Genomic DNA, 13,925 nt, shown 5'->3' on the forward strand with positions numbered 1-13,925 from the left:
GTTGACCGCATGACTCTAGGTGGTGTAGTTTTTTAATTATAATTCAATGACACGTTTTCTGGGACACCCTGTATAATGCAGGGGAAAAAAGCCATTAAATAAACAAGTAGATGACACTAGACGTGTTTGTTATTCAAAATTATATATTAAGATGGCTTCTATGGCTGCACGCAGTGAAACAGATACTCACGGAACGATGCGACAGCACCAGAGGACACGTGTTTCGCCGTGTTTGCGGCTCGTCAGCTCTCGTCAGCTACCCAGAGCTGACGAGCCGCAAACACGGCGAAACACGTGTCCTCTGCTGCTGTCGCATCGTTCCATGAGTATCTATATATATATACTGGCAGTTCTGTGGGGCTGGTTGTGTCCTTCAGCAAGACGGGCGTAGCACCCGTTCTTTGTTTTGGGGGCGGTGCAGGTTTTTTTTCTTTCTTATTTTTTGTAATTGTATGCAACGTGGTCAATGAGATCTGCAGAAATGAAAAGGAAAAAGGAGAGACAACGAATATCAGTGGTGGATATTAATGCTTTATTATAACACTGACTCCTCGTTGGCGTTATCACAGAAACATTGGACCAATATTGGCAATCTTGGCAGCCCATATGGGTCCAATATTGTCCCTATGTTTGTCTTTGCCGCCATAGTTTTTTGCTGCAACCGTGATTCCACAACTTCTCAATAGATGACGTTGTGGCTGATAATGTTGTCAGGTGACATGTCCAAAAATGTCTAAAACGCGCCAAAACAATGTTACTCCGGAGAGGGCCTTCAGAACCGAAATTAAACTGCTTCAGTGCTTTCGATTGGAGCACTCAAGGTGAGCACGCTTGTACGATCGACAGAAAGGAGGGGTCGCGGTCCTGTCCGTGATGGCCGCTGTTGTCGCAGCTCTGCGCCAGTGGGCGTTCGGGACGTTGTCGTCTCGTCGATGACGGCATCATCTGAATCAAAGACGTCAATCACATTAGGTTCCTTTGGCAGCTCCGTGCTGGTGCATCCAGATAGGGAGTGTGCTCATGGCCGGTTTCTTGTCTGCGTGAGTTTTGTATGTCTTCCTGTTCGCAAAGTTAGCAGTGTCACAAATTTATTCAATAAAGCGATTGAAAAATCAGTACAAGCGCAGCAGTCTCGACAGCTTTGGAGTAGGTGACCTGTAAGAGCCTTGGAGCCTTCAAGCTAAGTATGCTAGCGCCGACGGATAGATAAGTTATCGTAGTACGCATACGCACGCAATGCTGACAATACAGCACTTGCATCGCCGAATGATTTGTGAAATGGTCCGAAGGGAGATCAGCTGCTGATCTTTCGTTTTCCACGATTCATCAAGAACCAAACGGGGAACAAAAGCTGACACTATATCGTTGTGGTTTCACGCTTCTATAACTATGTCGTATAAGCCTGCACAGCTCGTCTCATATGTTTTCCTTCTTTATGTGTTCCTGACTCAATACGTACGTAAACACTTTCCCTCGTTTAGATCAGGCACTGCATGAAAGCAGGGTATGTATATATTGAGGGATGGCAGAGACTTCTCTTGTAGTTGTCCACAAACTTTCGTGTGAGCATCATTATTTTCAGAATGTTAGTGTTCAATCTTTTGTTTCTACATTTTCTCACTTGCGTTCTGGGAGGAAAATTAGGTGAGTAGGTCTGTTGGCCTTATTGACAGTAGTGCCTGTTGTGTATAGCTATATATTACAATATTCTCTGTTGTGTGTAGCTGCAGAACTTCCACAAACGAGGGATGCGCATAAATATTTTTTGAGTACTTCAATAATAAATAAAGTATTTAAATACTCGCATTGAAAATTATTATTTACGTATTTAGTATTTAAATACCCCTTTCAACAAAGTATTTTGTATTTATGCAGGGTGTTTAACCTAAAGTGATAAAAAAATCTAACTGGCAACGTACTCGTCGGAGGATTGTGGGACTTTCGGCAATTACCTTCTGGGAACTTTTGCCACCATTGAGGAAGGCTTTCGAGAATTTTTAATTGCGGGAAATTTATTTTTTCAATTTAACTTTGAAAATTGCCAAGCGAACCTTACTTTTTTTTACAGAAATATGGAGTTCTCCACGGATAACCGCAGACCCAGCAAAACTTTGCACAGTATGGCGACAGAAATAGTCGGAAATTTTTTTTGGAAAAGTAACGCTTTAGCACCCCCTGCTAGATTTTCGCAAAAATGTGCGCGGGAAATGTGCAGAGGAAGTGTCCCCGCCTTCATTTGTTTTGCCTTCTTTGAGATAAGACGGTTGTTTCGTTTTCTTTGTGATAAGACTGTTGTCACCAGCACTGAGGTCGAAGAGGGGGAAAGAAAGGTAAAACAAGAGGCGGGAACGCTTCCTCATCTCCCCGCACCTTCCGTGCGCTCTTCTTTGCGACAATCAAGCAGGCGGGGGTAAAGCGGAATTTTTTCAAATTTTTCGGGACTATTTCTGTTGCGATACTGTGCATAGTTTTTGTTGGTTATCCGTGCAGCACTTCATATTTCTGTAAAAAAAAGTGAGGTTCACTTGAAAATTTTCAAAGTTAAATTGGAAAAATAAATTTTCCTCAACTAAAAATTGTGCAGTTGTCCAAAGCCTTCCTAAATGGCGGCAAACGTTTCCAGAAGGTATTTGCTGAAAGTCCCGCAACACCCTGGCGAGTACGTCGCCAATTAGAATTTTTTTATCACTTTTGGTAAAACACCCTGTATAAATACAAAATACTTTGTTGAAAGGGGTAAATACTCTGCATAAATAATTTTCAATGCGAGGATTTAAATACTTATTACGTGTGTATACAGTATTTCAATGCAGTAACTACTGCTACTGCGAAGACTATGTCATCTGGAATTACAGAAATAATGAAGGTCTTAACAACAAATCAGCAAGGAACAACATCATTTATTTGTTAGATTACCATGACGTATTCAAGTTCATATTTAAAGTTTTTCTAGGTCTGCATCTTCCAGGTATCTTTTACAGAAGTGCCGATAAAGAAAGACTTATATTACATTTAACGAAGATGTTTCGCACAACAATGTAGTCGGGTAGTCGGGACCCTGGTCCGCAACAGGAGTGGAAAACTCATCTGAAATGGTTTGTCGCATGTGCGTGTGCGAAAACACGCCATAACTGCGCGGCTGTCCAAACTCTGCGTTGCCCTGCTACCGATAGGTCAAATGCAGGGTGACTTTCAGATATGAGTCAGTATCTTACGTATTTAGGAGTATTTATAAAGTATTTACAAAATTAAAGTCCCAGCAATTGGTCTTTAAATATAATTATAAATACATTTTTCGAGTCTGTATTAAACAATATATACAAAATATGAATGCATGTATTAATATTTCAAATACTATTTTACGTACAACATATATTTAAGTACTGCCCATCCCTCACGTAAACGAATGATCCCGTTACATCATTCCATATTATTTCATATCTACCACAGACAGTCGACTCCGTTTCATCCAGATTTCACTTATCCGAATCGCGCGGTATCCGGAGAAGAAATGTGGGGCCTGGTTGCAGTCCATTTCAAATCCAGTCTCATTTCAGGTGTTAATATCACCAACAATAGGTTATAGGAGCTGAATGACGATGCCCCTTTTCTTTTGCATAATAAAACGTACAGCAGTACGCCAAGTACACAGCTAATAGTTTTGAGGATGATAGGTTAGTGAAAAGGAAACTCTTGAAGCCTGACCTAAATTCATAATCACATTCGTGCACGACTTCGCCACTGCACATAAAAATAAAAATAATATAAAGGGTAGGTGGTATCAGAGACGCCACCGCATTGATTTCCGTGAAACGCGCGTCTCCTTGATGCTGTGCGCACTCGTTCGCTCTGCTCGGACCTGCGACTGGCCCGCCCAAGTCGCACAAAAACGCCGTCCAGTGTACTGTGATATACGTCTCTCGATACAGCGCCTTATCTACCGAGTATCGCAGCCGCGCCTTCACTGTGATTTCCGTACGTAGCCGCTCATGAACGATGTCTTATGCAGGATGACCCCTTGACGGTCACAGTTATGACATTGTTGTCGTCCCACTGATGCGGCCGGGTCTGCACGATATTGTTATCGTTGATAGGAACGTATATAATCTGGCCAACGATTTCGTATTGGCCTGCGCGTCGCAATCGGCGTATCTGCATGTATAACAGCCTCGGGGACACCAGCCGCTCCTCGATTGGACTCAATTCGGGCAGATGGGTAGGGTATGACGGATACCTTTACCCATTACTCCTGCTCAGCGAGGGCACCCACTTGTGTCTGCACACGTCTAAGCACTTGCGGCTGACCATGAATCTAGCCGTGTCTCCTCCAGGTAACGCGCTCTCCAAGAATCGGGCCATAGGGGCGGTCACGGCCTTCAAGTCCTTCTGTATCCACAATCGATCGCACACGTCATACTTGTTGTAAGAGCCGTGATGAAGCAGAATACGTGAGGGTTCGTGCGGGAGCAGCGTTTTACAATGGTACAATCAGCTGGATCAGCTGCTGTCGAACAGCTGATGGTCAGATGTGCGAGAACCTCCAGCTTTTGCCTCAGTCGTCGTCATTTACTACACTTGTGGCCGAATTCATTTTCCAAGGTGGTGGTGGTGCTCCTGTTGAAAGGGCTCGCCTTGTCGGTCTCACAGAGGTGGGCAACGTCACGATTAACGGCCTGGGGGAATGTGCGTCCTGGGCCAGCTTCTAAGGGAACTGTGTCGACATATGTCTGAAAGCGTCTGAGGAAAACCCAGGAAAAACACCAAGCAGCACAGCCGGCACCGGGATTCGAACCCGGGTACCTTCCAGTCTCGACGTGACATTGTCCATGAACACAGTTGTAAAGCAGGCTGTGGCCAACTCCCATCGCCTACAGCACTCGGGCGCACGTTTAAAATGTTCCGGCTGCGTTTGCGCGCTCGGGCAGTTGGGCCCAACCTGGCAACCCAGAGTGGCCACTGGTGGGCTGGAGGCTCGTCTACCTCCATTGGGGTTATATGAGACTCGGCAGGCTCAAGTCTGCGCCGCGACAACCCGCTTGGTCAGCAGCACTCGTGTATGAGGCTCCTGCGATTGCCTCAATCTGGCGAGTTCCCTCCGTTTCCGGGACGGTTCAGTTGAGGTGGCTGGAGATGACTGATGTCCCTCGGACTCCTTTCTTTTCTTTTGCCCTCTTCTATTATCTATATCCATCGACTATTCAGGTTTTTCATGGTGTAGTGGGGAAATTAACGCATCTGTGACGATACTAGAGGGTCAACCCCACAACCTGCTGCAGTGGCAATCTCAACAAGTTCCAGGAGCATTCGGGCTAATAGGTTGAAGAAAATGAGTTATCATTATTTCTTTTCTTTCTTTGAAGATGAGATAGCAGTGAGTACAGGATTTTGTGTGATTATACATGGTTCAGAAACATTCGAATTGTTGTTGCAGTTATTTTCGTGTTCCCTAATTCTGTCATTACTGCTGTGACCTGTCTTGCCAATGTAGCTGCGCCCTCAAGCTAGAGGAATACTGTATACATAGGATTTCTCTCATTCAAGGAACTGTGTTTTACATGCGACGCAATTACACAAGCTGGACTACCTGCTGTTATGATTATTTTGTGCATTAGAGATTACCGCAACGGCCTTGTAGTTTCTCCAGGTCCCGTACGGACAAAATTGTGCGAGGTACAGCTTGCGGTATACTTGTCTGGAATCGACAGCTTCAGGTTTATCCGGTCTGAAATCTCCAGGCTTTGCACAATTGCTTGCATCGACGAACACGTACTGGGTAGCACACAGGTGCCGTACGTGTCTATTAGTCGGAAGAAACGTTTCTTACGCCACCCAGTGGTAATTCGGGCATGTTTACAAGGTGTGTCAACCTATTTGTGAGGCGACGTGCCGCATGTGCCGTAGTGTAGGGTTGCGGATAATTTTGACCTTCTGGAGTTCTAAACCACCCGGCGTGCAAAAATACACCATCGCACCTACGGGTTTTGTTCGTGTTCCTAGCACAATTTTTGCGCAACCGGGCCCATGACTCACTTTTCCGCCTTTGCCGTGATCATCTAGAAGTGAGCGTCAAGCGCCGCCTATAAGGAATTGTGTGAGCATCCTCTTTCTGCTGGTGCACTCCTTCACGATGATGTTAGTGTGTGGCGCTAATGGCTACCAGCCAGCCGGAGCAAATAGAGCGAATGCATGTATGCGTTTCTCGTTTAGTTGCTCGAACATGAGGCAAATGGAAATTCGAAATTCCCATGTACATAACATATTAAGAAGGCAAAGGCAGACACAAAGGTAATAGGGCAAAAGCGACCACTTCCTTATGTCTCCTTTCAAGACTAATTATTTATTATCCAGACATTTACATACTATCAGTGATAACATATTATGTCAACGATTGTAACAGATACAACGTTAACCTTCGCAATAATGGAAAGTAGTTTGTGATGCAAAGTGCTTGGTGTGCGGTGCTTACAATAAAGGCATAAACAGGGACGTCCCTGAAATATATCACCACCTGAGGAGATCTTCAGAATGAGACCCAGGCTAAAAAGAAAAAAAAGTGACGACATCCTGGTCGGCCTGATAGAGCAGCGAACATAAAAGTTAATGAAATTGGATCGCGTCCGAATTCAACTTCGTGTCTTCTCTATGTACCAGGCGCAAACGACGGATGGAAATCAACCAGCAACATCACTGGGAGGATAATAGGCGGCGTAGATGCGCTTCCTGGGCAGTTCCCTTGGCACGTAAGTCTCCTTGCAGCAGTGGCATGACCAGGGAACGGGGGACGGAGGGGGTGCTCACACCCCCGGAACCGTAAATTTGTTAGTGCATAAGGGATAGGGAAACCAGGGCGAAATAATCCTACCCCACGTATAAAGTCTCCATAGAACCCCTCCCGAAACAATTTTCTTTTCTTTTGTCCTTCTTCTTCTTTTCCTTTCTTTTTTTTTTTCTATGCCGCTGCCTTGCAAGAATATGTACGCGTATAGGTTGACCTGAAATATGTCGAGGCAACGTTGCGCGTTGATTTGACGTGTTTGTTATGATGCCTTCGACTGGTAGCTTCTGATCGCTTTAGAGTGCTCTGGAGCGACGTTTCATCTTCGACTGGTCGCAACTGAGCACTCTCACCGCATTCGACTCGTTCATTTGGAGCCCTTTCCTCTAACTCGGAGCGCTCTAGAGTGCTCTCACCAACGCCGTCGCATCGGTTCCGAAACCTGGTTGGGTTCTGGTCACGTGACTGCGCCGGCTTCCGCTGAGTAGCGTCTCTGTTGCGCCATACCGGATACCTGCCATGTTCCGCATTTTGCGTCGTAGTCGTTTTCAACCGCAAGTCACGTGAGTTAACATTCCATATCCCCTCCTCTGCTGGTACCTGCCGCGTTCGGCTTCTTCACGATTCCTCCGGCTCGGAGACGGAGTGAAATACGGTCTGACTCGCTCTAGCTCGGAGTATCGGGACGACCAGTCGAAGACAGCATAGGTCTCGTTGCTTCGAATGTTTTGGAACTGCATTTATCGCAAAAGTGTTAGCTACGTTATTTGTAAGGTATGGTGTTCTAGGTGAGGACAGCACCCCTCAAGATTAACTTTATGTGACGGGATCATTGCAAATCACAGTCGCGTACTCCATGTAAGACCGTTCTGTTCTCCCTGATGTTGAAGTACGCAGTGAAGGTGCAGAGTTAAATGTCCTGAACTGCATTCTTTTGATTTGTATTCTGAGTAGCTCGTTGAGTCTAGCTAGGTGTGACTTTAACAACGTGTGCTGCACTCACAAAAAAGTAATTTTAGTCACTTTGGGGGCTGAAGACGTCGCCACAAAAGTTAGTCCTTTTCTGGACTAAGTGCGTGGGACTAAATGAATGCCACAGAGTGAGGACTGCATTTCACGCTCAGTTCTAATTGTGCTAGGTACATAATTTATGTGCATGAATGAAAGGACTTCGAATTAAAACGCCAACCGTGATATGTCGAGGGACATAAAATCTGGAGACATGCATAGGGCACAATTTGCCAAGAACAAACACCTAACTATTCCGTATACTTTGTGTGGGTGGAAAATTGCTGAGTTAGCTACATTATATAGCCTTATTACATCAACTACACGAATAGCACATATTTAGACTAGCATTTAAGGAGACCATTTGCGAAGTTCAGTGACGAAATAGTCACTGAACTTCCCAAATGGTCTCCTGGGCACTCCTTACGGCAGTGCCTTCATCTATAGCGCGGCGCTTCTCGTGGCAAGCTGGTGTAGAACTCCTTGGCAGCGATCACCTCCCTGTCCTGATTAATATTCGTGGCGCGCAGCGCTCTCCACTTACACGTACTTACACGCTGCATCAAGAGCTCCACTGGAACGTCTATCGATCCACCCTTGAGTCGACCTTCAGATCCCAGCAGCTGGAGCATCCGACTTCTTCCTCCTTTGCTGAAGTCGTAACAGATGCGATGACTCGCTCCACAACGGTGCGCCGTGTCCCTATCGCCTTCTCAGCTAATAGAGAGTTTTAGTATCCCGGCCATAGGCTACCGGTGGGGCCGGTATTGACGTCATGCCTTCTCTACGCAAGCACGAGCGGAATACCGGCCTTCCGGTCCTACCGGCCGCCGGTCGGAGGGGCGAAATACCGCGCAGCCTACCGCCAGCGTACCGCTCGCTTCATCGGCGAGATCGACAGCAGCGCCGCCGCTCTCCTTCCCGTCTCCGTGTGTCGCTACCGGTGAAATGTCGCGGTAGAGTCGCGCTATACTAAACAGCCTGTTATACCGGAGCCGGGGACTGCGGTAAGCAAGTTCACCGGTAGCCGCGGTAGCCTACCGGGCACCGGTAGCGGTATACTAAATCTCTATTGATGCAAAGTATGAACGGTTGCGTGCTAATCGTCGTCGGGCTGAACGGAAAGCTCGTCGTTCTGCTCTGCCGTGTCACACCGCTGAAGCGCGAGGTATTCAGAAGGCCATACAGATACACCTGACCAACCTTGCAAGAAACCGTTGGCGGCGCTTTGCGAGCTCTTTGGCTCCGCGGACGCCAATTTCCCGAATATGGAGCATACTCAGGGCACTCTCCACACCTGTTGCTCAACGGCACCCTTTTCAAGCACTCGCGCTAGCAACCGCACGTTCGGAAATTGACGTTGCAAACGAATACTGTGCCCGTCTAACGACAGCTTCGATGTCACAGGGATCGTCAGCTCGTGCCATCCCGGTCGTCCTGGAATCGTCGCAGGAGCAACATCTGGATGTTCCGTTCTCCTTCATGAAGTTAGAGGCTGCCCTAAGGAAATCACCCCCTCACACCTCTCCGGGGCCAGGCTGTATTACATACAAAATCTACCCTTCCATGCCGACACGCCCTCCTCAGGCTCTACAATGATTGCCGGCGAGATGGTGTTTTCCCAACAGAATGGAAAAATGCAATGATAGTGCCGCTCCTGAAGCCAGGAAAGTCTCCGCGCGCCTTCCGCCCAATTGCCCTCACCAGCTGTGTCGGGAAGATTATGGAACAGATGAACAGTCATTTGCATATGGACCTCTGCAGCGCGCCGTGATCGCGTCGTCTGCGTCGTCTGCAACATGCCTTAGACCTTATTGTGGCGTATCTTGCTGACCGTGCGTTGTCTCTCTCTCGCCGGCTAAGACAGTAGCTATGACATTCACGCGCCGCTCCTTAACCACATACCCCCTACTGCTAGCTGGCTCTAGAACTACATCTCGCATTATCGGTACCTAGGCATAATCATTGATAAGGGACTGACATGGTCGCAGCAGATCAACTCTCTCTCTGCTAGTGCCCGCATCTACAGTAATGTGCTACAGCACCTCTGTGGATACACGTGGGGCCCGTCCTGTGCTGACCTCCATCGTGTGCATTGCTCCCTGTTGCTTGGCATTATGCGCTATAGCCTGCCTGTCCTCTCTGGGAACTCCAACACTCACGATCGGGAGCTGCTCAGTATTCAAGCCAGAAGCCTCCGCCCCTGTTTGGGAGTGCCAAAGACAACGGAAGCATTCTCTGTTTTGGCGGAGGCGCGGGAGCCATCGGTGCTTATTCTTCGCGATAGTGTCGTATTACACGCGCACACACGCTATCTTGGCCGCCATCCGGCCCATTACCTCTGCGACATTGTGCAACGTTATCCCGCATGTCCATTCGGTCAAGCTATTCTTCGTTTACGAGGCAAAATCCCTTCAGCCTCGGCCCGGAACTCCCGGGCGCCACTCATGTGAACACTTCACTACCCCACTGTACAAACGTCCATTCCGGGTCTTAGGAAAAAGAAGGCTGTGTGAACAGTTTGGCCTGCCAACTGACCTTTCACCACATCCACAGTCACCACCACTGATGCTTCAGTTTCTGTAGTTGGGTCGTCAGTTGCCTTTTGCATCCCAGAGGATGGAATTGAGCACCGCTTCAAGCTCCCTCTTATGTCATCTGCCGAGGCCGAGGCGTTCACACTAATGGTCGCTTCGAGACACGTCTCCTCGTTGGCGCCGAGGGCCTGGACTACCGTCGCCGACAGTAAAGTGGCTCTGGAGGCGCTGGCCTCTTACTCTGTTGCAGTCATCAGTGACACCTACACCTACACCACGATCATCGCCCTGCACTCCGAACTTGTATTGCTGGGACAAGGCGTGGTGTTCCAATGGATTCCGAGCCATGTCGGACTTTCTCTCGCTCGGCAAGCCCACGACACTGATCAACCAACTGTCCTTCCCCTTGCGCTCTCTATGTGCCAGCTGAAATCCTCCGCTTTATTGCCAACCAGACGCAGTTATTTCAGCAAGGAGCTATACGAACCAATGCCTTCCTTAAATCCATTGACGCACTAATGACATATGCTGTGCCTGGCCGCATCCCGCGCATCGAGGAATCGTTGCTTCATCGGTTGCAGCCGAATGTGGCACGAACTCCACTCCTCCTCTTTAAGATGAGCCAGCATCCATCACCTCTTTGCCCCACGTGTCAGGTAGAAGCTGACGTGCCATAGGTACTCCTTGCTTGCCAGCGGTACGAAGATCACCGGTCGAGTCTCCGGCGCCGCCTCGCTGATCTAGGCTACAGAGAGCTTACCCTCGCGGTCATACTTGGCCCTACTCAGCATGCTGAAGTCACGTCTGCGCTGACACGATTCCTTCGGGAACCTAAACTCCTGGGCACTCTCAGATACGACCTATATGACTGTCTGCACAACGATTAGTGAAGGAGCTGTTTTTTTCTGTATTTTTCCATAATTTTCTGTGTCTCTGCTGCTTTTATCTCCTTTTGTTTGTTTGTTAGCTTTTGGGAACAGCAAGCCTACATCATGGCTAACCTTTCCCTTCTCTTTTTTTTTTCTTTGCATTAAACATATCCCCCCCCCCCTCCTGGGCAGGGTGTGGAGCCGCAAAAAATACAGGTTCGGTTCTGGGTTCGGGTCCGGGCTCGCGTTGCTTGGATTCATTGGTTAGGTTCCGGTTCGGCCGCGCCAAACATCGACCGGTTCGCAAACCGGTTCGCAGCCTCGAACCGTTTCGTGAACCGGTTCAACTCTTCCGTTTCCCCTAAAGTGCTTTTATTAGGAAATGCGTGGCTAACAGCTTACTGCTGTTGTCTACATTGGCGTTTTTCGTGGCCAGGTACTCCATTTAGCGACAGAAAGTAGAAATGGATGAGCACTTGCAAATAGCGTCCACTCTGATGAAGCGGTGTAGTCCTGCTACTGTCTGTTCCCAAATCGCGTTTTTCACAGGCACAGTGCCAGCAAGATACACTTGAAGGAAGCCAAATAAAATAGACAGAATTTTACATACACTTGGCACTGAGCCGGCACATGCGGACGAGTACGGCACGGCAGATGGTGCTCGCCAGCCGGCACGCTGCATTCGTAGTGTGAATTGAGCTGAAACTGTACTGAAGTATGTCGAAAATAAGTCTGCTAGCCTTGCTGTGTCCGAGCTCACGGCAGTGTACCAGTGTATCTACAAGACAAAGGCAATATATCACAACACAATTGCACTACCAGTAAGCAGGACTACATTTATTTTTCAAACAACCACCATTCATACAGGTACCGTTCTGCGTATGCTCCTTCTCCACTTCTCATGTTTCTGGCTTGTTTAATTTTTACTGTTCACGTGTAAAGGGAAATGTTGGGCGTTTTCTTAATCACGTATTTGTGCTATAGAGCCACACAACTGTCCTACTCCATTCCTGCTTCATTCAGTGCAGATGGCAGGCCAATAACCTTTCACAAAACACAGCAGTTGCTAGCAGAGAACGGTCGCATCGTTTTCTTGGAAACCCAGCGTTTGACAAGCGTCAGCGTGGCGCCTCCTCACTGAAGAGCAGACACCGCAGCGTGTGCTTGGGCCGCTAGCCGCGGCGCTCACATGGACAACTGCGCTTCAATGTGTTAAAAAAAAAAGCTGATAGCACGCTCACTATTCGTCCTCGTTTGACTGCTATGATATGGAGACCAGTGTGTTCTCGTTCGGAAATTGGGAGGCACTTGAACTCTTATGCTTACTTCGTTTATGTCCGAATCGTTTCGTTGGGAACTGGTTACGGCTATTTTTTTTCCGGTTCTATTCCGGTTCTGGTTCGACAGTGTCATGAAAATTTCGGTTCGTGTTCGGTTAAAATAACGGTTCGGGTTCGGTTCCACACCCTCCTCCTGGGAAATAAAGTTCGGGATCAAGGAACTAAAATGTGGAGTAGAAGCTGCAAGTACTCCTCATTATCCCCATATCATCGTCATCATGTATCTCTCTCTCTCTACTCCTCATTTTGCTCCTTACAGTGCATGTTTTTCTTTTCTTTTTTGTATGATTTTCTTGTTGCCAGGCGGTGACATTGTGCGTTGCGATTTTCATGGACACCCACGTACACAAGCAGTGTTTTGCGGAAAACGTCCCTACAGTTTCCAAGGAATTCGCTCCGAGATCGAACGGTGTCGGCGCGCTGCGCAGGACGGAGAACTACCGTAGTGTGGACGCGTCGTCTGCTTTTACACGTTTATTCCGAGTTCAGTGCAGTAGGTGGAGCATTGGGAAACCGAACAGTATCGTACCATCGCGGCACAAGTGATCTACCGGTGAATTTGCATAAGAATTACGGAAAAGAACCACCTACTTCGAACATCGGCCCGCGTGTTATCCACACTAGAAAGGTGATAGTGTCGCTCCCTATAGGTCGATCTCGCAGCGAATAGCCTTCTGCCCAGCAATTGTGGAAAATAGGAAACGATGCAGAGGGCGTTTGTAACAAAGGAAAACCACCCGTGAAATTTGAACAGCCCGACCCTCTAGCTGATATTCAGCAGCAGAGCCTTTACTAAAGGGGGGGGGGGGGGGCGCTCCGGGCACCTTACCTAGAGGAGGCGTAGGACAGCATGTCCCGGGTGAAAGAGGGCGAAGAGAATTATAGATAACTGAAGAACAACATTTTTCCTGTTAAAACCGTGCAATGTCTAGCTATTAGGTAGTGCTGCGATAGAGCGGGGAGAGGGTTTGGTTGAATTATTGTACGTAGTTGCGGAATTGCCTCACCCATGACAACGTTAGAGTCAATCGACAGAAGGGCAAGGGCGCAGGCTAGCTGGTACATAGTTCAACGATGGGAACCGAGAGACAAGGGCAGAAAAGGATAGACAAAAAACACAGATTATCTGTATTGTCTTCTTCTGTGTTGCGTCTGTCCTACAATTACCTTTATTACGCGGTAAGGGTTGTAACGATGACTAAATTAGTATAGAGGCACATAAGGGAAATACGAAAGTAAATCTCGTATTACGTGTCAATCATCGATTGAAAAAAACTTCCGCTGTCGATAAGGCATAGCAAGCACGAAGTAAAGGAAGTGACGACTAATGAGGAATATATTTAGGAGTCTAGGGTTATATAGAGAGAAATCACTTTTCCTCGTGCCCCACTGCAAT

General features: G+C 47.7%; 1 protein-coding gene across 1 annotated transcript in view; it reads left to right on the plus strand.

Annotated features, from left to right (window-relative positions):
• The first annotated feature begins 1,534 nt into the window (after positions 1 to 1,534).
• Positions 1,535 to 13,925, plus strand: part of LOC135385290 (trypsin-1-like) — a 33,719-nt gene continuing 21,328 nt past the window's right edge. The window contains exons 1-2 of the mRNA XM_064614514.1: positions 1,535 to 1,644; positions 6,652 to 6,740. Coding sequence (XP_064470584.1) covers positions 1,584 to 1,644; positions 6,652 to 6,740 — 150 coding nt within the window. The 5' untranslated portion in view covers positions 1,535 to 1,583. The remainder of the gene's footprint in view (positions 1,645 to 6,651; positions 6,741 to 13,925) is intronic.

This window comes from Ornithodoros turicata, chromosome 2 (genome assembly GCF_037126465.1).
Source record: "Ornithodoros turicata isolate Travis chromosome 2, ASM3712646v1, whole genome shotgun sequence".
Taxonomy (NCBI): Eukaryota; Metazoa; Arthropoda; class Arachnida; order Ixodida; family Argasidae; genus Ornithodoros; species Ornithodoros turicata.